At 34.5% G+C, this 26,961-nt stretch overlaps 2 protein-coding genes across 2 annotated transcripts; both read left to right on the forward strand.

Moving 5' to 3' along the window:
- Positions 1-336: 336 nt before the first annotated feature.
- LOC132721404 (fibropellin-1-like) lies at positions 337-8,890 on the forward strand. The gene is made up of 8 exons (XM_060705704.1): positions 337-514; positions 874-1,061; positions 1,535-1,786; positions 2,484-2,586; positions 3,367-3,465; positions 3,886-3,999; positions 4,601-4,717; positions 8,706-8,890. Exons 3-8 carry the CDS (start codon positions 1,559-1,561, stop codon positions 8,873-8,875), a joined length of 831 nt encoding a protein of 276 aa, XP_060561687.1. The 5' UTR covers positions 337-514; positions 874-1,061; positions 1,535-1,558; the 3' UTR covers positions 8,876-8,890.
- A 524-nt stretch (positions 8,891-9,414) lies between these two features.
- On the forward strand, positions 9,415-18,250 carry LOC132721405 (uncharacterized). Its single transcript, XM_060705705.1, has 6 exons — positions 9,415-9,586; positions 11,662-11,774; positions 15,393-15,483; positions 15,885-16,044; positions 16,449-16,569; positions 17,909-18,250. The coding sequence occupies exons 2-6, from the start codon at positions 11,663-11,665 to the stop codon at positions 17,983-17,985; spliced, it is 561 nt and encodes a 186-aa protein (XP_060561688.1). The 5' UTR covers positions 9,415-9,586; position 11,662; the 3' UTR covers positions 17,986-18,250.
- The last annotated feature ends 8,711 nt before the right edge of the window (positions 18,251-26,961 follow it).

Here is a 26,961-nt window from a genome sequence, read left to right on the forward strand (position 1 = left end):
CTGTTATAAACGTCATTAAACTGTATTTGCAAAAAGTAACGATAATATACAATCACATATTTATAAGTGATTTTAAAATATGAACTTATTAGTTTTTTTTTCTTTATGACTTTTAGTGATTTATTTGTTTAATCATGAAGAAAAATATTCATACACAAAACATTAAAGTTGCCATAATCATAAAACATTAAGTTAGCCCCCTATGTAACGTAAAATATAAATGAACAAAATCCAACAAAAAAGCCTAAAAAATATATTATCCATATATATATATATATATATAATATATATATATATATATGTTTACATTTTACAGATTTGAATGTCATTCTTTTTCAGGTCGGAAACGATACGTCGTGGGCTCTAGCGCATGTAGAATCTGTAAATAATATTGTAAAGAACATAATAGAAAGGGAACCTTCATATGTTGAAAATAACTCTGAAAAGGTTGTTACATTCTTTAGAAATACATGCCCAGGAAACTGTAGCAACAACGGTGATTGTACAGATACAAGTAAGTGATTTATTTATATTTATAAAATACTTATGTGAAACTGTTCTTTAATTATGTCTTGTTTTATTGAACTGTTCTTTAATTATGTCTTGTTTTCAATAAAACAATCAAACTAAACATCTTGTCATATTTAAAGTAATAAAATCTCAAGTTGGTGATAGAGTGATAGAAATTACTGGCAAATAATGGTTGTCATGAACTAATTTATATAAAACATCTTTACGTAATGAAGGAAATTTCAAAAATAGGTTAGCACTTATCTCCAAAGAATGAGGTATCTGAAACTACTCATAACGGCTGTATCTAAGTTGTGTTTGAATGTTCGCTTCTTAAGTTGATCTTAGAGGTATAATTTACAGGCGAGTGTGATTGCTTTGAATTTTTCCATGGACCGGAATGTGACATAGATGAAAGAGATCCTTTGATAATTGACGACATAGAAGGTGGCGGAGAATGTGATCTAGGTGATGGCGAAGAATGTAAATGTTTCCATGTCAGATCTTCAAATATTCTTGAAGGTTTTAAATGCCAAATCAAGGCGATCAAGGTATATATATATATTGCAGTTACATTTTCTTGTGCTGTCATGAAATTGAAGAATTAAACATTGCAGACGTGAGAGGCGATGTTTTTATTTCTCCTTTTTTTCCCCAAATTTTATCTCTAAATTTTGTTTCAATGGTCTTGTGGATTGCCGGTGTTTGCTGAACTGATAAAAAATTTAAAGAATTTCGCTTGATTTAAAACGGTATTTAACTTAGTGTTATGCAAGTAAAATTGACGTCCTTCATCAGGCTGAATCAAACTGAGCTTGCGACATTTTCTATTTGATTGTTTTGAGATTATTTTTGTCTCAATTGTACGAAAAATAATACTGTTTCATCAATACCCTCAATGTAAAACTTGTAACATTAGCTACTGTGTATGTTTGATAGTTTGTCACGGGTAACTTCAAATTCATAAATCAATGAACTACTTTTTTCCTTGAAAATGATAAGGGCATGTTATGTTTTGAAATAGATTTCAGTCACTGGTGAAAGGGAGATGGAATACACAAAGTCATTTACTGGTGGATATGAGGATATATTTACTGGGGTGTGCTGTGTTCAAGACAACATAATTGATACGGAAAGTTTATTTGTTACGCAATACGATTTTTCTATCAGCAATAATGGTTTAACGTTCGTTAACTATAAGAGTGTTTACGTGCTCGACTCAACTTGCCAAGAAGGGGAGAATACTTCTTTCGACAACGCTTCATTCAGCTTGAAGGTAAGATAAAAACAAAAAAGTTGCGACTCTAAACTATTCTGAAATTTAAACTTATCCACGAATAGAATTTGTGTATAGAAACGTTTTTTTTATCTTTATGTCAATGTTTTTTTCTTGGAATTGAATCTGACTTTTTGCTCAAAATGATTTTCAAATTCCTTTTATGAATCTGTGCCTGCACTTTTATAAAACCATTGACTATGCAGCCGGGTGCCTGTGCTAGTGAACGTGATTGCTAAAATTCTAGTGACAAAATGTGTTTTCTAATGCATAATGTCTTGGGTTTTATAAAATATCTGTTATATAAATACTTGTTAAGAATATAAGAATCTTACACTGGCTGTCGGTAAAGGCCGAAATATCTAGCTTGAGGGTTACTGTTTACGGTTGTAATGTACATTATTCATGTGTATTAAATAATGGACACATTTTATTTAAAAACTTTTCAGGAATCAACCATATAATAATAGAACCAATATAATTTTACTGTTGATAAATTTTATAAAATATTTCATAAAATATAGATTTATACCCTTTAAATTCTATACAAAATTAGAAAACATGTTTTTCTAAAGGTCACTTGACTTGAAAAAATTGTTTTTATCTTGTTTCATATGTATCAAATAATCAACTTTAGCACACAATAAATATATGTGTGACACCATATATGTTTGAGAACAAACTAATTCCATTTAAGACTGGATTCTGTTTCATCAATGGATCTTGTACAGCGGAAAAAGAGATGGCTCCTGTTGGTTGTTTGGCATGTCAGTCTATTAAGGATAAATATAACTGGACAGGTACGTTCTTCATAGTAGTTATGGTTTAGTGTTCTTATATTTTAGGCACATGCCTAGATAGCGAACTGTTACATTTACGCATTTGGGGCGTCCGTGGCCGAGTGGTTAAGGTCGTTGACTTCAAACCACTTGCCCCTCACCGCTGTGGGTTTAAATCCCGACAGGGACTTTAGATTCTTTCATGTGAGGAAGCTATCCAGCTAGCTTATGGAACTTCGATTGTTCTACTCAGGTGCCCGTTCGTGCCTGAAATAATGCACGGAAGGGCACCTGAGGTTTTCCTCCACCAGTAAAGCTGGAACGTCGCGATATGACCTATACTGTGTCGATGTGACGTAAAGCCCAAAACAAAACAAAAACATTTACGCATTTTGATTATAGAATTATGCTCCTGACGCTGCTAGCGTAACTTGCATTCACCCTGCCGTACAATCAAAGTGCTTCCGGTTGTCATATTGCTGTGTTATCAATCTTTAATCAATTTCTTTGTACCATTTTAGCTTTCTCATAATCGTTACAGTACCTTTATCTTTTTATTTCTTTTCACAATTGTCTCCCTGTTTGCCACCTTTAATATATATTGTAATTGACAAGTGAACGATTTATGGGCTCTTAGGGATAACTTTCCTCAAGTTGAATATCATTTAATATTTTCATAGTAATCAACACGATATTTATCTTAAATAATAATAGATTAACATGATGATTTTCCCTACTAATATGCATTTCTGACAATTGTTTACCGACGCCTTAATGTCCAATGTACATATATTTTTTCAGATTATAACCCATGCCAGAATGGGGGTTATTGTACTGACGAAACTAACGGCTATTCTTGCGTTTGCGTTGATGGATATGGCGGGAAGAATTGTGAAATCGGTATCTTTTACATTTTTTCAAAAGACTAAATGCAAAGCAATTAATCAATTAAATAAGTGAAAATATCAAAACTTCTGTCCCTTTGATAAGCTAGTGTGTTTTTAATTTTTTTAGTTGGCGTAATGTATTTCCAATGAATACTCGTAAAGAAAGTATTGATCTGAATATAAAACATATTATTTTTAATTTGAAACTATATCTTAAATTGTATGACCAAAAGTGAAAGTGTTCATTGATAATCATCACAAGATTAAACAAACGTAAGTATTAATTGCGTATGTATGTTATAGGAAGGCTTATGAAGTATCTAGTCCGTGGAATATACCCCATCATGTTTCTGAGCTTGATCATTTATAATTAAAAATTCGGTACATTAATTTTATTTCATATTATCTATTAACCACTTATGTTCAAATATAGATATAGATGAATGTTCTTCCGACCCATGCACAAACGGTGGCACCTGTAAGGATCTTGTCAATGGTTATGAATGTACATGCATTGCCGGATATGACGGAACAACATGTGATAATAGTAAGAAATACTGTCAGTCATTTTAAGAAACTAATTTATATATACTTAATTTCAATTGATCGTTTGAAGTTTTGCGGAAATCGATGATTACCTGTAATATTATTATTAAAGATGATAAAAGATATGAACGCCTTTGATTATACCTTGAAGAAGTGATTGTTCACTAAATTGTAAAGAATATTATTATGTTTACTTAAAGTGACATTAAGCCCATCTTAGTGTTTATAATTAGTGTACTAGTAAAAGTTAAAATAACTTTACATTCTTACTTCACATGAACGATATATAACTTACGTGGCCGTATAAAAGCTCTGAAAATATCCATCGCTATTAACCTGTAACGATCAATCTATAATAAGACTTGGGCAGTCTTTTTATATTTAAGCCAGATTTGTATTTTATCCTAGACATTTTCCAATATGAATTGTTGGTCAATAACCATTACACCAGTCACATTTTAAAAAATATATATAGTCAATTCTGCCCAACTTGACAAAGAAAAAATTTGCATACTGTTACTTTAAAAAAATGTAAATAGTGTCAAAAAAATACACTTTTACTATAAGGTTCTACATAATTTTAAGAAAAATTGTTTTTACAGATATCGATGAATGTTCGAACGACCCATGTAAAAATGGAGGTACATGTACGGATCTTGTTAATGGATATGAATGTGAATGTGTGCCGGGATATGACACAGATGACACGTGTCATAATGGTGAGAATTTGAGCCGTGTCACGACAAAATCAACATAGTGAATTTGCGACTAGCATGGATCCAGACCAGCCTGCGCATGCGCAGTTTGATCAAGATCCATGCTGTTCGCTATCAGTTTCTCTACTTGTAATAGAGTTGGTAAGCGAACAGCATGGAGGCGCAAGCTGGTCTGGATCCATGCTGGTCGCAAACCCATTATGTTGGTTTTGTCGTGTCACGGTTCATTTATTTCTATCCCATTATTAGAATCAGAATAAGAAGAAATATCCGTATTCGATTAAATTGGCGTATACAATTAAATATCTGTTCCCGTTTCATTCATTGAATTCAAATATCATCAGATTTTGTAATCTTCGTTTGTAGATTTATTTTACTTTTATGTATTTGATTATATATGTGCTGTTGAATACGACGGCGAAAGCTGCGATAATGGTAAGAATATAGTATGAGTAAATGCTGAGCAAGTTTAAAGAAAAAAAAATTGCATTACACCAATTCACAAATCAATAATCAAAAACATTAATTTCGTTTGTCCTTTCTTTGTAGTGACGAAAATGTGTACTTGACGAAATGTTTTGGTGTATACTTAATTTATTTTAGTTCGATTGTGTAGGAAGATATTGGTTTATTAACACACTTTCGAATCCGTTTACTGATATAAGCACTTTAATCAATTTCGTTTACATAATTTCATTACTTCGCTAGAATATTTTTACGTTCACACAACATAATCATCTCGTGCTTCGATTCGTTGATGTAAATAAGAAGGGCTCATTCGGGTTCTATGCCGCCGTACATAAATTCAAACTTAGATTTCGGTATGAAATATACGCAATAAAATAACCATGTATTTATAAAAAAGGTTACAAATGCACTTTTTCTCGAAACACGTGAATTTACTCAAGCCGGTGCTTGTGCCTTGAAGGGAAACCTGATATCTTACTCCGCCAGTAAACTGAAAAGTTGAATATGAGTCTGGCATGGGTCAGAATTTTCCTCGTTCTTCATTTTAGAGTTAATTTGTGTAGTTTCATTACGATGAATTTTGTGTGAAAGTGTGAAACTGTTTAAGCTGGCACTGAATGCGTATGAGATTTTTAAATTACAGAAGAAAAACCACATATCTCTAAGCACGTTTCAAATTTTCCTTACCCTATTTCTTAAGACTGGAATATAGTGATATAGCGATTAAGAAAGACAGTCTTATTATGCCCCCATTTCGAAGAAAAGGGGGTATATTGCTTTGCACTTGTCGGTCCGTCGGTCCGTCGGTCTGTCGGTCCGTCGGTCCGTAGACCAAATGGTTTCCGAGTGATAACTAAAGAACCCTTAGGCCTAGGAACTTCAAACTTGGTATGGTGATTGGTCATGACCAGTAGATGACCCCTATTGATTTTGGGGTCAAGGGGTCAAAGGTCAAGGTCACATTGACCTTGAAAGCAAAAACGGTTTCCGATCAATAACTAAAGAACGTTAAGGCCTATGAACTTCAAACTTGAGATGGTGATTGGTCATGACCAGTAGATGCCCCCTATTGATTTTGGGATCAAGGGGTCAAAGGTCAAGGTCACATTGACCTTGTAAGCAAAAACGGTTTCCGATCAATAACTAAAGAACCTTAAGGCCTAGGAACTTCAAAACTTGGTATGGTGATTTGGTCATGATCAGTAGATGACCCTATTGATTTTGGGGTCAAGGGGTCAAAGGTCAAGGTCACATTGACCTTGTAAGCAAAAACGGTTTCCGATCAATAACTAAAGAACCTTAAGGCCTTTGAACTTCAAACTTGGTATGGTGATTGGTCATGATCAGTAGATGACCCCTATTGATTTTGGGGTCAAGGGTCAAAGGTCAAGGTCACATTGACCTTGTAAGCAAAAACGGTTTCCAATCAATAACTAAAGAACCTTAAGGCCTATGAACTTCAAACTTGGTATGGTGATTGGTCATGATCAGTAGATGACCCCTATTGATTTTGGGGTCAAGGGTCAAAGGTCAAGGTCACATTGACCTTGTAGGTAAAAACGGTTTCCGATCAATAATGAAAGAACCCTTAGGCCTAGGGACTTCAAACTTTAGATGGTGATTGGTCATGACCAGTAGATGACCCCTATTGATTTTGGGGTCAAGGGGTCAAAGGTCAAGGTCACATTGACCTTGTAAGTAAAAACGGTTTCTGATCAATAACTCAAGAACGCTTAGGCCTAGGAACTTCAAACTTGGTATGGTGATTTGTCATGACCAGCAGATTACTCCTATTGATTTTGGGATCAAGGGATCAAAGGTCAAGGTCACAATGACCTTGTAAGTAAAAACGGTTTCTGATCAATAACTAAAGAACGCTTCGGCCTAGGAACTTCAAACTTGGCATGGTGATTGTTCATGACCAGCAGATGACCCCTATTGATTTTGGGGTCAAAGGTCAAAGGTCACATTGACCTTGTATGTTAAAACGGTTTCCGATCAATAATAAGAGAACCCTTAGGCCTTTGGAACTTCAAACTTGGCATGGTGATTGGTCAAGATCAGCAGATGACCCCTATTGATTTTGGGGTCAAGGGGTCAAAGGTCAAGGTCACATTGACCTTGTAGGTAAAAACGGTTTCTGATCAATTTACTAAAAACGCCTAGGCCTAGGAACTTCAAACTTTGTATGATGATTGGTTGTGACCAGCAGATGACCCCTATTGAGTTTTGGGTCAAGGGGTCAAAAGTCAAGGTCATGACCAGTAGATACTTTATAACCCTTATTAATTGTTTGATCACTGGGTCAGAAGTCATGCATAATAACCTTATCACATGACTAATTGGCTGCTGATAGGGGGCATACATGTTTTACAAACATATCTTGTTTTCCTTTACCTTTAATATTGCTCCATAGAATTAAACAAATGCGCTCCTGGTCCTATCAGGAACTGTGGTACCTGAATGTAATTATGTTGACAAATTGTGACAATAGATGTTTTGATTCTTTTAGATAGGGGATGATAAAACGTATTTCAAAAGGGATAAATTAATATTATTTGGAAAGTATAAAAATTTAAATTAATTATTTTTGTATGGATTTACCCTTTTAACAGATCAAACCATACATAAAAAAGTTTTTTCAAAAATTTAAAAATTTTTTTTATTTTTTTTGCCCACCTGATATATAGTAATTAAACTGTCCGCCTGTCCGTCTGAGATTAACCTAAACCGGCAATTTACATTTTCTTAATTTTACCTAATTCATTTATCTAATGATATCTTCTATTACTTTCACTGCTCCTCTTATGATTTTAGAGTTAGGAGTCACTAGGGTCAAGGTTAATGTCACTCGTGTTAAAAGTTAAATTTTGCTCATGCTGCTTTTTTTAAATTGATGTGTTTCTTTTTAAATACTGACATGTCTAGTGAGGTCCTCCTCTTTTGGGTTTAGTTAGGGGTTACTTTATTTGTAGAGCCTTCATTTTTGTCTAACTAAGCTGATATAAAACGAATGTTTCTTACAATGTAATTTAGATGTAAATGAACGCGCGAGCAACCGTGCAAAAATGATGCCAGTTGACACAATGGATAAAATGAGTACTCGTGCACGGATGGTTTGCATGAATATATAAGTGACCAAAGTTTGAATCAATTATCATCTTATGTAGTAATAAAAATATGATAAAGTTTTCTGTAAAGATGGTGATGACTTTCATACATTTTAATGGACGTTTATTTGAAAAATATGCAGTAAAACAGAACACAATATTCGTTATGCGTGTCTATCACGAGTATTTTTCTTACACAAATGTAAAAACTTGACAACTTGACATTTAGAAGCATGAATGTTGTACACACGTGAAATTCCTGAATGTTGAACACCGTATGTTCTATAATGACTTTTTGTGTGTAAAACAGTCCGGACACACCCCTCCCACCACAAATTAAAACACACACCCGCACGCACACACACAACAGCAACAACAACAAACTTAATTAAATCTTTCATATAAATTTTTAGCACAGGTACAATATCGCTGCAATCCAGATGACAGTATTAATGTGTTCAATCTACCAGAAGACAGTTACCTATTTGCCATGCAAGTTGTCACGGACGGAAATGACATACCGTGTACGGTGCACGAGGAAAATGCGACAACTGTGACATTGACCGGGTGCTCGAAGGTATAAGAATGTCAAGTTTTGTATATTTAATCTGACATTGTTTAAATAGATGAAATGTCTTTCATGTGTCGATGAGAAAGTTAGTTCAAATACAAGAAAAATAACAGCAACAAAAACTGCAACTGCAATTTAATTGTCGGTAATTTTCGTTTAATGTATACCATTAACACATTTATTTAGTTGTCGTTTTTTCTTTAATTGCATAAAACACTTGATGAGTTTCATTTGAAACAATTATTATACCTCCATACACAAAGAGAATTCGTTATGTACTTTCCGCAGATTTAGTGTCCAATTTTATTTGTCATCCAATGAAAACGCTATATTTCTTCAAAATAATGAGTGTTAATTTTCATAGAAGAACAAAAGTCGATACTATATCAAACTCTGTTCATAGTCACCTTCCATTTTTCATAGTGCTTCATCGAACTTTCTAATTTCTGTAGAACAGCACGGATGAACACTAACATATTAATAGTGCACATGCCATTTCATCTTCCACTTTATTGAAAATATTTTAGGCACTGTTGACAATAGTTAATGAGAATACAATGATATATTGTCACAGGATAGAGACATTATTATAACTTATGGGTCACACCGTGAACTAGCTACGCATAAACTACATAGTGGCAAATCTGTTGTAATAAAATTCGTCTGTCTAGAGATTGCCGAGGAAGGAGTTATTCATACAGTCAACAGCTCTTATTCAGCACAGTAAGACTTCTCTTAGATACAGCTTTTAAATTATGTCCCACCCCCTTCAAAGAAGCGGGTGGAATATTGCTTTGCATTTGTCTGTCGGTATGTACACCAAAGGTTTCCGATCAAAACTAAAGAACTCTTAGATATAGGAACTTACATTTGGTGTGGTGATTCTGCATGACCAGCAGGTGGCCCTTCTTGATTTTGGGGTCAAAGCTCAAGGTCACATTGTATGTAATAACGGTTTCCGATCAATTACTCAATAATGCTTAGACGTAGAAACTTCAAACTGGGTATGATGATTGTACATCATGTGATTAAAGGTCAAGTTAATTCAGTTTTAGGTCAGAGACTGGCCATTATTTTGTTTCCATAACTGAACACTTGGAACCATTTACCCATTTATAGTATGTTTCTATAAGAAAATTACAAAAAGTATGAGTCAATGGCTCGAAAGGGGGCATATGTGTTGTTCGACATTTCTTGTTTAAGCTTAAGTTCTTTGTCTTCTATACACATGGTAAAGATACATTTCATTTAATTCGTGCCATAATTATTTTTGTGCCCCAACGTTAGTGGCGGGCATTTAGATTTACCCTTGTCCGACCGTCCGTCCGCCTGTCCGTCCGTTCACTATTGTGTCGCACGTAACTCGAAAAGTATTTGACCTAGAGTCATGAAACTTTACAGGAATGTTGATCAGCATGTGTATTTGTGCACCTGGGTATTTTCGTCTGGATATTTTTAGTATTTTCAGAGTTATTGCCCTTGACTTAGTAAAATTTTGCAATTTTCAACTTGTGCAGCATGAAACTCAAAAAGTATTTGACCTAGAGTCATGAAACTTTACAGGAATGTTGATCAGCATGTGTATTTGTGCACCTAAGTATTTTCGTCTGGATATTTTTAGTAATTTCAGAGTTATTACCATAGACTTAGTTAATATGCAATTTTCAACTTGTGTCGCATGCAACTCAAAAAGTGTTTGACCCAGAGTCATGAAACTTTACAGAAATGTTGATCAGCATGTGTAGTTGTGCACCTGGGAATTTTTGTGTGGATATTTTTTGTATTTTCAGAGTTATTGCCCTTGATTTAGTAAAATTTTGCAATTTTCAACTTGTCTCGCATGTGACTCAAAAAGTATTTGACATAGAGTCATGAGTCATGAAACTTTACAGGAATATTGATCAGCATGTGTAGTTGTGCACCTGGGTATTTTCGGCTGGATATGTTTAGAATTTTCAGAGTTATTGCCCTTGACTTAGTAAAATTTTGCAATTTTCAACATGTGTCGCACGTAACTCAAAAATTATTTGACATAGAGTCATGTAACATGTGCAGGAATATTGATCAGCATGTGCAGTTGTGCACCAGGTATTTTTGTCTGGATTTATTTAGTTTTTTAGAGTTATTGCCCTTCACTTAGAACATTTTTGCAATTTTCAACTTGTGTCGCAAGTTACTCAAAAAGGATTTGACACTTTCATTAAACCTTACGGGCAGGTTGCTCAGCATATTTAGATTTGCACCTGGGGTTTCGCTTGTGGATTTATCCAGTATTTGTAGAGTTATTTCCCTTGACATAGTAAAAAGATTGACAGAACAGTGACGCGGTGGGGGCACCCGTGTCCTATGGACACATTTCTAGTTTTATTTTATTGTGTTCATTATTACCCAAGTCTTCACAAATTAAAATACCATACCAGTATGCGGGAGCTTCAATTTAATGTAATAAAAATTGGCCATGAAATGACATTGACCTGCAAATTTAATTGATGATCTTGAAAGTTTGTCATTGCGTTTTATCTACTGTCAGATTTGAGACCAGATAATTTATGACTTATGACCACATGTAGCTGTTTATAGTTAAATATATACATAATATAACACATCACTAGAATTAATGAATTTGTAATTTTATGCTGCTATTCTGTTCGCCGGATTCTTAATCATGTGCGCTTTTTATCTTAACATGTATTTCACTAACGGGTGTACTATTAGAGTTGACTTAAACCAGTTAACAAATTTTGTAACCGTTTCTGATGACAACACCCTATACATATTTTAATTATTTACTCAACCAGGATGTCTATAGACGAACAAATCAGTGTTGACCCATTATACAGTGTGAAATCATCACTTAGTGAGACTTCAACTACTGTTGGAAGTGAAATAATTTGGACAATACTCTTTCCAGGTAAACCAAATAGAATATGATATTGTGATACAAAATGTAGACTTAGTGTAAGCAAATCTAATACGAGTGGAAAAGTTTTGATATATGATGCTCTGCACTTGTTCGTCCGCCCTTCCGTCCGTCAGAAACTTGAAAACGTTGTAGCAATTTACATTGCTCTTCTTTCAGTAAAATATATTCATTAAAATTCTATAAAGTTTTAACGGAATAGGTCTGATTTGGATAAAACAATGAATGAACCTTGTATGTGGAAGCTCATCGTCGGATACCCACGATTGATAAACATGTCACATAACATGCAATGAACCGTGGTTAAAATGAATCGATTTGCGTCGATATACAGCAACAGGTGCGTAAAATATCTACCAATGACATCGCGTTTAACAAATCTATATTCTTCAACAGCGGAGGTAAAAAACAATAAGAAACAAAATGGCAGCGCCCATGGTTAAAAACTGTTGTACGTGTCTTGCTAAAATCAATGGCAAAAACTATCGCCAAATCAGTTCTTCTGCAAGCAGATATCAATCAGAAAGAAAAACATCACGCTGTAAAAGTAAATTATTTATACTTTCTTGCTGGAAATCGTTTAATTTTTCGATGTTGAACTTTTCACGTCATCTATAGTTGTCGCAATATTGTCCGTAATACCGAAGGTCGTACAGAACGAGCCTTTTGATTGGTTTTAATCGCCTCATGAAATCGTGAGGCAGCCAATGAAATAGCTGCCATCTACATCTACATTGTACGTCGGCGCAATCACACTTGATTATGACGCGACGGGTGGTGCTAGGTCAAGAAAAAGAAATATACAAGAAATGATAGAAAGTAAGAAGAGGTTGGATAGTACAAAGGTAGAGATATAGACAAAAAGTATGGCCAGCTATATTTCGCCTCTTCAACCCAAACCGCTCCGGTTACGGTGGCCGCTGCCGGCACAGCCTTGGATATCACTAGTAGGTACTTGTAGCTGGGCCCCTAAGGCGACTTAGAATGTGAGGGCTGATAGCCCCTGCTTGAAGGATACCAAGTCAGGGGCCTCTGCAACGGAGGCAGGTAAGCTGTTCCATATCGTGGCTGTACGAGGGAAGAAGGAGTTCTTGTAGTACGATGTAGATGTTGATGGTAGATGGAACTTCTTGGAGTGGTCACTTCTAGTGCGGCTCGGGGCAGGGGTGAGATAATCGCTGACTGGTATGTCCACAAGGTCATTGGTGATCTTGAACATCATGGTCAGCTGGGCTTTGGTCCGTCGTGACTCTAATGTCTCCCACTCCAAGTGTTGGATCATTGAGGATACGCTGCTTGTGTTGTGGTAACGGTTCGTCACATATCTTGCAGCTCTCCTCTGGACCATCTCGAGCTTGCGTGTAAGATCCTTGGTATAAGGGTTCCAGATGGTGGAGCAATATTCAAGGCCTGGTCGCACGAGTGACATGTAGGCTGTGCTCTTGACCTGTTCATTGCTGATGCGCAGGTTGCGTCGAAGGAAGCCGAGTGTGCTGTTGCCCTTCTTTACGATCTTGTCAACATGTTGATTCCAGGAGAGGTTTCCAGACATATGGACTCCGAGGTACTTGGTTATCGAGTCTATCTCTGCCTTTGACACACCTCTAATCGACTGAATATCTGCAAAAAATCCCACGGCTGATAAATGTTAAATGGTTCGGCCATGGGTGTCCGACAATGGTGGAAGCTTTATTTTGTGTAAAGCCGAAACATGTTTATTTCATATTTTCAAAGAAACTGTGTTGCAATCACCAATATTTTCTAATATGAAACTTTTGAGCATAGTATATGTTGAATACAATAAAACGATCAAAGCACAAATTTGGGCATCCTTGGATCAAGATAGTCATACTAAAATTTGTCAACATCTATAATATTCAAAATCTATTCCGTTAGTTGAAGAGAACTATTTGGCAAAAGTGCAAATATTAGAGACATTATGAAGAGCGCATGTTTAGGCTTCCTCAGATCAATGTCTATGTCATAGTGGATCATTCAAAATATATAAGTTTATATTTAGTGTATTTATTACTATTCCTCCCTTAACTTTCTAAAAGTAATACACTTTTTAATCAAACTTTGACTTTTTATTTTTTAACAATTTCTGTTAAAATGAGATTTTAGACACTAGTAAGTCTTCCCGACCCCTCAAATAAGTGGGTTTTTTTGCTTTTATTTTGTCTGTCCGTCGGTCAGTAGACCAATTGGTATGCGATTGATAACTAAAAAACACTTAGACCTAAAATTTAAAGCTTTGTTTGATGATTTGGCATGACCAGTAGATGACCCTTATTGATTTTGGGGTCTATAGGTCAAGGGTAAGGTCAAGTTGACCTTGTAGGTTAAAACGGTTTCCAATCAATAATTAAAGAAAACTTAGGCATAGGAACTTCAAACTTGTATCAATGATTGATCATGAGAAGTTTTATAACCCCTATTGATTTAAGGGTCAAGGGGTCAAAGGTCTAGGTCACACTTTGTAGATGAAAATGGTTTCCGATCAATAACGGAACAAATCAAGTTGGCCTCGGTTGCTACCTTTACTGAACTAAAATACTTTTAGTACATTTCAAAGTCTAGCCTGGGATTCAGGCTTTGATATTTTTACTTATTTATATATCATACGTGCTATTTTATACTCGTTCGATTTCGTACTCGTTCGTGTTTTTGATAATATAAATGCCTGGGGAAACTTGCGGGGTTTCCCATGTAATAATCCTATTGATAGACTGATAAGCACGTGACCGACAAGTCACATGACTAAATTCAAATCGAGGCAAGGATGCTGAATGTTTTAAATTTGACGCCATTCACCATTATAAATTGCGTCCAGTACATATCTCTAATGCTCTCAGACTTCATCCACACGGAAATTGTCTTTTGCTAAACTATCTTGTTGATCAAATTCAGTCATCATACAATAAACTATGTAAACGAGTGTCAAAACTGTCAATTTCTTATCGAAAATGGGGTTATGAAAGCGAGGCTCTGTGACTGTTAGTTGGATGGTATCAAGATTACCCTATTTATTTCTGTATATAATTCTTCTTCTTAATTGAATGGAAATAGTTCTGTGGCCCAGTTGTCCGAATGCAACTTAAGAGCGTTAAATCAGCTATCAAGCTAGCTTGGGAAAGATGATATTAAGTGCTTATTAATTCCTGGAAAGAATGAGCCATATGAGCCAAATTTGGTTTTCTAGTTGCTCCAGTAATGCACGAATGTTATTCTATGATATAAATGACTCATTTTTAGCTCAATTTTTCGAAAAATAAGGAGTGCTTTTGTATTCACCCCTGTTTCGTTGTCGGCGTCATCATCAGCCTTTGGTTAATTTGTATGCGTGCAATTAGGTATCTCAAAAATACTGAAGAAAATGGGTTTAAAATTCACTACTTGTGATCTCTGATTATCTAACATTATGGGCATATGTCTCATTTATCTAAGTTACCTTTATACAGAGTTAAGGCCCAATTCTATAACTGTCAAACACTGATAATATTCAAGTGCGCTGTCTTGCGGACAGTTCATTCTTAGATCTTGTAAATATTATCTAAGATCTTGTTAGCTTTATTTGAGAAATTGATTTGCATGCTTTAAAACTTGTAGAATACTACAGTTTGGAAGTAAGTAGCTGTACAGCGTATCCAGGCACAGATGATTCATCCAGTGATAATGTCAATTTGATCTTTAATAGCGGGTAGGTGAATAGCCTTATTTTATTTTTTAATTATTTCATTATTTTCCAAAATCTTCATATTTTGATACATATTGATCACAACTATGTCAAATTTTGATGTTTTTTTTTCTTCATATTTTATCTTATTTTCTTTTTATGTGATTGTTTTAAAAACCTTTAGAATCTGAATGTCCTGTATTTACGGTCATTTACTTCACAAATGACATTCTTTTCCATTGTTTCGAATCCAAGAAGATGTTTACATATTTTGAACGAACGAATGATTTATTTTTGAACCGTATTTACTCACGAATCGTATCCAATTCAATTTATTTTTGTTTTTAAACAGCAATACAAATGATAGATTGTGAAAAGAAGAAACACTGACTACTGAATAATTGTGTTATAAATTTTATTTGTAGATGTTCTACCGTCACGGATATCATAAGTGACTTCAACAGTTATAGTAATGGAACTGCATCTGCCAAATTACAAGCCTTCAAATTTTACAACTATGACAGCGTATTTTTGACATGTAATTTGAAAGTATGTCCATCTGGAACGGCCCCAACAGCTTGTTTGGTATGAAAACAGTTGTATGTTGATGTAATTAAACCCCAATCATATAATGTCGATTTATTAATGAAATTGTGTCTACGTTCTTTAGATCCTATTGCTATTGAAGGATATGTTTGTCTAAAATAGGTTCAAATATTCAAGACAAGGCAATGCACAGAACCCATGCCACCTGTATTATGATGCTTATAAATGCTATGCTATAGGGGACCTGAGGGGATTGTTCCCCGGTGGATTTTCTTTTAACTGGTCGCAAATCAACATCAACAAAATAATTTAGCATTTTAGAATGTTCATAACTATGATTTTATTTCTAGTTCTTACGTATGTCTCACATCTTTTTAAAGATTATTTAGAAATTTCCTCTATACCATTGAAATTGTTTTCATATCTAATTATCATAATTTTAGACCACATGTAGCAGACAAAAAAGAAGCGTTCAAACGAGAGCGTTAGAACGACAAAGGTCAATGGTTCCCATGACAATAAGCAATGTGCTGTACGTAGCTGATTCTAGCGGGACCTTACAATGTAAGTGTGTCCTTTAACTGTTATTACGTAACTATTTGTGCATGAAGAAACAATGTTTTCGCAAACCATCTGCAACGCAATTACGTTTTTTATTCATTGTACAATAAAGATCTTCCTACTTAATACAAAACATCTGTAAGATACGTTATTGCAGGTTCACCTAAATCTTTAGCACGAGTAAAGTTTTATCTTTAGAAATGACATGTTAAGTAACCCTTAAAGATGCATGTTTTAAACAAATACAATAATACAGTCAGGTTGTTTTCATTTACAGGTTGTGAGAATTTTAGCAATTATACCATTAATTCTGATTGTCCATTGTTTAAGTTATGGCTCTTTGTAAATTTAATATAGGCTCTTTACTCTATGCCTGTTTAAATTCTGATTCACTAGAAACCATTCTATTATATACCTATAAATTTCCTCCCTAAAATATACACATGAAGCCGTTGGTTTTTATGTAAGCTAAGGGGAAACGGGAATCAATTTTACTGTGGGCGTGACCTCTTTTGTAAAAATGTATTCTTTCATCATTCGTGAATATTATTTCTTGACAGAGTCGAGTGGTCAATGCTGTTGAATTCGAACCACTTGCCCCTAGCCGCTTTTGGTTCAAATCCCGCCAGGAACTTTGGATTCTTTCACGTGAGGAAGCTATCTAGCTGGCTAACAGAATATCGGTGCTTCTACGAAGGTGCTCGCTCGTGCCAGATTTATAAATGCACGGAGGGGTACCTGAGGTCTTCCTCTGCCTGTAAAAATATGACCTCTACTATGTTTGGTGATACGTAAAACCCAAACAAAAAATTCTTGTCAGCTATATTTGTATTTGTAAAATAAGTAATAGAAGTATAAAATATGAATATCCTTTAGTCTTAGAATTTATAGGTATATAATAAAAAGAGCTCTTCTGTGGTAGATTTCCGACGTCATGTGTTTCGCTACTCGCAGCGTGTATAAAAATTGACCTTCGGTTTCGATATCAGTTTTCCAACGCTACTCGTACCAAAATACAAAGCCTCAGAAATCTACTACAACATCATGTTCCATATTTTGGTATTTTGATAATGAAATTTGATATTTAAATTGTGCTCATTCTCGGATATGATTGGATTCGATAAATGTGATTGTTTGGGCTAAATCTTGTATGCTTTCAGTTTCGCAAAAGATTCTTATTGTAACACATTTTATATACTATTAGTTTGATAAAATATATACATGTATATATGTAATTATATCTCTTACATGATGTCATTTTCAATTAAGGGATGTGTATAATGTGGGGATTTTTTTTTATTTTGGTTAACACCTGGACAATCGTATTGGTATCTAATTTCAGGTATCTTTGATTTCACCACGACAACCATCTTGACTTTGATAATTGTTTTTTCAAGAGATTATCTTTTGTGTCAGTGACCGAGGTGAATTTAAAACGAACGTTACCATCGTTTCATCATGCAGCGTTTGATATTCATTTAAAATGCAAATGGATCAACAGCTAATTCAATGCCTTATTAGAATTGTCAATATGTATGTGTGTATGTATGTGTATACAATGTATGTGCGTATGCATTGTATGTGTGAATGGGTGTGTGCATTGCATGTATGTATGTATGTATTTAGTAATGTATGTATGTATTTATGTATGTGTAAAATAGTGGATTTATTAAATTATAGTAGTAAAATATTGTAAAGTACTTATAATTATGTTCCCTTTCGATTTCGATATATATGTTCCCTTTTCCCTATTGGTGGTTAACAAATTCGTTCCCGCTGAATATCTAGCGAACTGTTAGACCTATTGCTTTCTTATTTCATAGGATGATCACCCTTTTTAAGTGAAGACCCTTTATTGTTTTTGGCTACGATGCCTGATTGTCAAGGTAATAGTGACCTTGAATGTGAAAACAATTGCCGCTAAATTGCTTCAAAACAGCTTCCCCCATAGCCTTCAAAAACCAGTATAATAGTCATCCAAACTAAGTAGAAAATATGATAAACAAGATCAACAAAGAAAGGCGGCGTTCAATGAACGCAACCCCCACACGATCCAGCGGCATTTAAGTAGTCGGCCTTAATTGTTTTTAGGCACCGATGCATGATGGTCCAGATTAAGGTGAAAACCATTCCCGTTCAATAATTTGACTAACGTAGACCTTTTCCGGTAGCGAACATTTAGTCACACCTTTTCCATTCATTGCTAGGTCCACTGCTCATAAACAGTATTACAAGTATTGTGCAAACCAGGTCAACCAGTGACTATGTATTATCTCGGTGTAGCAAATGGATAACAAGTTAGCCAATTTACATAAAACTGTAAACACTGGACAGATCAATTTCATCCATAGCCTTCAAACTTTTATACGATGATCACCCTCATTAAATAGAAAACCGCGTTGATGAAGGTCATTGTAAAGTGACATTGACTTTGAATACCATTTCGGCTTAAATACTTTAGAACCATATAACAAATAATCTCCATGGGATTGATTAGAAGAGGCTTCGATGCATGAATGTCAATGCCATAGTGGTGTACCTTGAATGTGAAAACCATTCCTGCTCAATAACAGGAAATAAACCCATAGTCTTCAATAATCACCTGGCTCAGTGTTCATAAAGAAAATATTTTATTTCCATTGTGTTATATTTCTAAAATTAATTATATTCTGCTAGAATTAAATGATACATATCCAAATTGTAAAATAAATGCCGATTTACAAGGAAATCAACCTATTTTCGGATTAACACAAAGAATAACAAAACAAATACAAAAATAATCGAATCAAAATAAGGATCAGTTTTAGGATCAATGTCAATATTTGGATCGACTGTAAAATGCCGGTATCTTACAAAAATAACAATAAATTTATTCTAAAGTTTCGTAAACGTGTTATTTCAAGTCCAGTTTTTTCAAATTAATATTAAATATTTTATCTGAGTATAAGTAAATATTTAATTTGATCTTGATCCTGATCCTTAAATCTTTGTGAACACGGGGCCTGCATTTAGACCACTTAATACTTGAAGGAAAAGGTCACAATGACATTTTAAAAGACATTTCCGCTCATTTACTTGATAACAAATTTACCCAATGCCTTTAAACTTTACAGAATGATCACCTGCATCGAGTACAAGATCCCTATTTTTCTTTATTTTTAAACATTAAACTGACCTTGAAAGTGAAACTTATATCCGCTCATAACTTAAAACAATTTGAACCATACTGTTGTCTTAAGTTTCATAGGATATTCATACTAATTGAGTAGAACCCCCTACTGTTCTGTGGCTTAGATTGTTAAAGTGACCGTGACCTTTGAAAACCAGTTCTGCTCATTACCTTGAGGACCATTTAACCAATGGACCTTTCCGGTTTTTACGTAGCGGAACATTTAGCCACACCTTTTCCATCCATTGCTATGTAAACAGTATCACAAACGTAAGCACGTGTTCTTCTGTGCAAACCAGGTCAACCAGTGACTATGTATTATCTCAGTCCAGCAATTGAATAATAAGTTAGCCAACATAAAACTGTAAACACTGAAAAGGTCCATAGCCTTCAAACGTTATAGGATTGTCGCCCTTAATTAGAACTGGATAAAAGAAGATAAATGTAATGTATTTCAGAATTCAAATTCTATTAGTATTAGAATAACATGTATACTAAAGATCCGTCAGATAGTAGGAATGTACTCAATTGATGGTTATTATTCTTTTGATTCTGTCATATATAAACTAAATATTGGAACCAGTGTAAGTTTATTTTCTTGTGTAATATGCACCTTTGAGCGTGAAAGCCAAATGACGAGTGCTCCGTTCGTAACATTTAATGTAATATAGTGAAACTGAAAGAAAAAATGTTTTTTCAGTGGTTGGATTCAGAAATAAACGTTGCTTCAAGATGTAAATATTTAGCTCGACTATACAAATTATATGGAGAGCTGTCCGACTCGCCCCGGCCTCGGCGTCCGCTTCCAGATTTCAGATTAAAGTTTTGGTGCAGTAAGATATTTTTCACTATAATAACTTTTTTCATTTTTATAGTATCAATTTTAAACTTCAAATATATGTTTCTTATCCTCAACTACATCTTATGTGACAGGGTTCATAACTCTAGCACCAAGTTAACAACTATAACTTCTTGTCATAAGAAGAAATTTATTTATATCATATTGATTTGTTCGTTCATAGTTTTCTTCCGAACTGCGTCCAGTATTTAATTAGTCAAGCTTTGTTACAACCAGTTTTGCAATAAAAACGAGTTTTGCAACATTAGTGTTGGAAATGTTGTTACTATAGTAGTGATAGTAGTGTTTGCTGTGGTATTTAGTGTTAGTAAAGGTAGTGTTAGATGTTGATACTGTATAATTATAGCAGTGACGGTGATAATATTGTTAGTTTACTTGTGTAAAAAGTGTTCGTGATATAGTAGCAAGTCAATTGTAAAAGAAAAACAAATATAATTCATATACTCAGTCAGGGTTTAGGCTGTATCATGTCACGCAGCTTTTTCTCGGAATTTCTTTCTTTGAATATAGTACATGCACATGTAAAACGTAAACTTCCTACAAGTATAAAGTTTTCACTTTTATCTTTCTTACGATAACAACCGTCCGGTTAGCTCAATATAGAACGTTGGACTGTGAATCGGGCTCCCCGGGTCCTATTCCCGGATAGTGCAGGTGATTCAGTATGAACTCATTTCTACTGTTATTGGCAATGTACCTGTTCTCTGTCATGTGCAAAAGTAATTAGTGAAGGCAAATAGTACTAGTCAACAGCTTGACAACCTGCCCAAGAACAATATATGGAACGCCTGGACTGTCTTATGTTAAGAATGAATGATATACCCGGTTAAATGTCTTTCTGTTGAGTCCGAGATACAAAATGCTGGGTGGAAATCCTAATGTGCTCAGTTATTGAAGTGCTATGTTGTGTGCTGACTGTATTTTATTCAGTCAAGTCAATGTATTGTCGGGTGCATAAGTCGTTATGTTCAGTTCTTAAAACAAACTGGCATGTGGTAACACAATTATGTTGAGTTAAAAAGATATGTTGTAGGGTGTGACAGTTGTTATGTTCGGTTATAATAATATGCTGTTTGGTGCTTTTCTCATCATGTTCAACCATGAAAATAAACAGTTGAGTGGTACTATCATTTTGTTTGGCTGAGGCAGTGTATTATTGGGTGATACTTTTATTATTTTCAGTTGCAATGACATGCTGTTGGGTGCTTTATTCCTTCTGTTCAGTCGTGAAGTAGAACTGTTAAATGGTACAATCATTATCTTAAATGGTACTATCATTATATTGTGTGCTGATTATATCTTCTTTAGTCAAGGCAATGTGTTGTTCGGTGCAAAGGTCGTTATGTTCAGTGGTTTTTGGGTACTATCATTATGTTAAGTTCAGATGATATACTGTTCGGTGTGTGACTCAAATAGGTTTGCCTTACTTGTATATTATGTTTCATATTTTGAAATTTCGTCTGACGTGCCCACTTGTGAGTCTTAAAAGTTACCAACACATATATTTTAAGTTTTATTTACGGTGGTCATGTGTGACTTGAACAGGCTACCCTTACCCATATTTTAAGTTTTATATACTGTGCCCATTATGACTGTAACAGTATAGTATAGTCATAAATTAACTTGATAAAATACCCATTGGGCATTAAATATGCCATACGATCTGTCATACGAATTTATAGAAATAACGTTTTTAAGCTCCCGATGGTATTTACGGAGAAGAAAATTGTTTTAGCAACTTAGTGGTCATTAGCCTCGACGTGACCTATGGAAATTAGTTGCTCCCGCCCGCAATCTTGTTTGGCGCGAAGATATCCGAATGAACCCAATATAATTGTATGACCACTCAGCGCATTGTCAAATGACTTGTGCACCGAACAGTATATCATCTGAACTGAACATAATGTCGGTATCACACAACAGTTTGTGTTTACTACTGAACATAATGACCCCTGCACCGAACAGTATATCATATGAACTGAACATAATGACGGTATCACACAACAGTTTGTGTTCACTACTGAACATAATGACTTCTGCACCGAACAGTACATCATCTGAACTGAACATAATGACGGTATCACACAACAATTTGTGTTCACTACTGAACATAATGACTTCTGCACCGAACAGTATATCATCTGAACTGAACATAATGACTTCTGCACCGAACAGTATATCATCTGAACTGAACATAATGACGGTATCACACAACAGTTTGTGTTCACTACTGAACATAATGTCCTCTGTACCGAACAGTACATCATCTGAACTGAACATAATAACTTCTGCACCGAACAGTATATCATCTGAACTGAACATAATGACGGTATCACACAACAGTTTGTGTTCACTACTGAACATAATGACTTCTGCACCGAACAGTATATCATCTGAACTGAACATAATGACGGTATCACACAACAGTTTGTGTTCACTACTGAACATAATGACCTCTGTACAGAAAAGTATATCATCTGAACTGAACATAATGATAGTATCACACAACAGTTTGTGTTCACTACTGAACATAATGACCTCTGCACCGAACAGTACATCATCTGAACTGAACATAATGATAGTACTATTCAACAGTTCTATTTCACGACTGAACAGTCTGAATAAAGCACCCAACAGCATGTCATTGCAACTGAAAATAATAAAAGTATCACCCAATAATACACTGCCTCAGCCAAACGAAATGATAGTACCACTCAACTGTTTATTTTCATGGTTGAACATGATGAGAAGAGCTATTTTAACCGAACATAACAACTGTCACACCCTACAACATATCTTTTTAACTCAACATAATTGTGTTACCACATGCCTGTTTGTTTTAAGAACTGAACATAACGACTTATGCACCCGACAATACATTGACTTGACTGAATAAAATGTAATCAGCACACAACATTACACTTCAATAACTGAGCGCATTTGGATTTCCACCCAGTATATTGGGATTTTGACCCAGCATATTGTATCTCGGACTCAACAGAATGACATTTAACCATGTATATCAGTCATTCTACACATAAGACAGTCCAGGCGTTCCATAACAATACGATGGCTGAATTGTACTTATTTATAGTAACTTAAATTACTGCCGTGATCCAGAGGGTAAACTACCACCATAACCACTATCTTGCCACAACAAGAAGTAGACTTGTAGACGAATTCTTTTTTTTTTTTTTTTTTTTTTTTTTTTTTGCTGAAGAAATGAAACAGATGCAATGCTTCAAAGGTTTGAGATTCAATACCGTACTCTAAGTATTGTAAATACAGTAAATACATAGCATAGATATGTGTATTGAAGATATGTAGTGTGTGCCAATGTTAAAACATTTTGGGTTATATCTCGGCGGTTTTTCCATCCCATAGCTTTCCCAGAAGCGGTGAATCCATCGCAGCGGCGGTGGAGTATCCGTCGAAGAAAAGTGGATAAAATATGGCCGTTTGCTGTTGTCGGTAAGTTTATGACTGAATTTTGTTTTATGTTTTAATGTTTCACTGGAAACACATAGTGAGATTGAAGCCCACATGTGTACTCTTCCAACTTATTACACGCACACGATGTAATTCTTTGCCATTTATGCAAACATTTTTGTAAAGTTTGACGAGGGGACGCCACTTTTGCCTTATTTTGATTAAAACACGTACAATTGTGTGCAAAACGACCCCTAAATTCACCGGCATAAAATCGTATGAATAATACTTACACAAAACAAGCATATTTTGGATTTTTTGAATTCATTGTCTGTTTATAACATAAATGACAAAAAGGTTATTACAACGCAGGCGGCTGTAACGCAGTGCCATGAGCCCGATACCATTATTTCAATTTAAGAGTTTAACTTTACATATAACTCACCTTTCAATCGAGTACAACCTTTTTCATACTTTGACCTCAGAGAAAATTACTTTGGTGTTTAATATATATATATATATTTATAATACTGCACTTTTGTAACGTCGCTTTTAATTGGATAATCGTGACGTTTATATAGTTTTATAAACAAGGCTACTGTCGATTCATGAAGAAATCTAAAATGATGCTTGCTGTATTATAAATTCGTTATAAAGATTGTTGACAGGATATATGGCCGTAAATAAACGGCTGTTTGCAATATAACCCTCGCCTAACGGCTCGGGTTATATTTACAAACAGCCGTCTATATACGGCAATATAACCTGTCAACAATCTTTATAACTAATAATATAAATAAATGTTTGAGTTCCGCTTCCTATTTCTCAATTGAAACTCATTTGGCAGGTATTATCATAAAATACTCCGCGTTCAACAAACTATTTTGTTTTATTACTGGAAGCATGCGTTTGATTATTTTCTTGCATGTTACGTAAAGTGGTTGAAATTGTATTTGTCCTGTGAGATCGTTTCGTTTAATATTTTTAAAAATTAAATGGTATAGTCCGAGCACGATAAACAGAACTTTCGTCAGTTCTAAAAATACAAGCTAAGTCCATTAAAAGATTAACACAGGTAAACATAGGTAAACTGCAAGTGATTAACAAAATAATTCGTTAAAAGTTGTACAAATTTTATTTTATGAGATAAAATCTTTGTTTGACTCTATAGCACAGTAAGTAAGACCGCATTTTAACACAAAGGTTAATTCAGCTAGTGGGTTCGAAACTTGGTGAAAAATATCAATTTTAATTAAAGTTTTTATTCTCTTTTTTTCTTAATTCCTAGTACTTTTTTAATTGCTGACAAAATAAAATTTGATTACGCATATGAACTTAAAGATGCTGTAGTTTTGTCTCTCTTAAAATTTCTTAAAATATTCATACATTTATAATAAGAAATTAAAAATATATGATAAGAAATCCGAGGGACGGATATTCTGATCCGGACCTCAAACATATATATATCAGATATCTTTCTTGCATATTCTACCATATTCTATTATTTTTTAAACTCTTAACCTTAAAAAAAAACAATTTTCTATATTACAGCACGCGACTCATCTGGCATCCCACACCAGATGATATTTCCGGCATGGGTAAAACTAACGGAAACGCCAATCTGATATGCAAGAAACTGAAATAAATGAGATGGAGATACTCCGATTAAAAAGTTACATAAATAAATCAATCAAAATAAAAACGCATTATGTAGTTTGTACATAAAGTGGGAAATAAAAAAAAATAAAAAACGATTTTTTTGGTTTTAAAGCAGCACGCCTCCAGATTGATACTAATTTTCATGAAAATTTGAAAATGTATTTAAAAGTATAATATTGTAGACTTACCAAAAAAATGCAATTTACACATTATCAATGGCACTTTCAACCCATGTAAATTATCATAAACAGGTCAAAATATGCAGAAATAGCCCTTACTGCGTTAGTAACGCAGTAGAAATATAGTTATAAATACTGAAAAATCGGTCATTAATGGCACATAACATGTAAATTATTACCAGAATTTTGAATCTTTATGCTTTTCCTAAAGTCTTAGTACATTTTTCTCAGGTTTGATTTTATCGAAATTTTTTGCTCATCTGGAGGCGTGCAGCTTTAAACGTACCCTTCTGCCATTCAGTAGGTTCCTTCTAACTTAGCGCTGTACCAATTGACCTATTGCGACATTTGTTATTATCAGTCAAATGCTCAATCAATAGGATGTGCAACAATTAATTTACCTATATGATATTAACGTGGATTGTTCCGTACTATAAATAAATATGAAGAAACTTCTGTTTATCGTGCTCGGATTATACATAGAGCAACATGTTGTCAAATAATATCCCGTTATATCATCGTGTCATACTCGCTCTGTGTGAACAATAAAAACATAATTTCAATCACAAAGTTAGTAAGTGTTTGTTAACTCATAAATGAACACAAACCTATACCCAAAATCATATTTTGGATAGACCATAAGTGTTCAACCCCACTATATAACCCTAACCGGTCTCAAACAGTTTGTCCTGCAGTGTTTTTTCACCAGAGCTGTTCCCAATGATGTTTTGCGTAGACGCAAAATATATTTTCATCTTGATGAAACTTTATCGAAATAATTAATCAATGATCGTAGGTGTTTTTAATGGTTTTGCTTTTTTTATTGGTGTTGTTTATGCGCCGAAAGTGTGCCTTTTGGCACACAAACAAGTACAGTTAATGCGTTGAAAATAACCACAAACACATAAACGAAGTGGACCACGTTTCTAAGGCAAAGATGTTATTCGGCGTTATGTAAAATGCGAATAATGCAGCTTTTCGGCCCTTTCCGTCAGTCTTCGGATAAGGATCTTGAACTACACAGAACGGATACGGTATTTCGGTCTAACCTACGCTAAGAAACTTAACATGTAAACAAATAGTAATTTAATGCTGGGGTT

The sequence above is a fragment of the Ruditapes philippinarum genome, unplaced genomic scaffold (assembly GCF_026571515.1).
Source record: "Ruditapes philippinarum isolate M1 unplaced genomic scaffold, ASM2657151v2 ctg7537_1_1_1_1, whole genome shotgun sequence".
Lineage (NCBI taxonomy): Eukaryota > Metazoa > Mollusca > Bivalvia > Venerida > Veneridae > Ruditapes > Ruditapes philippinarum.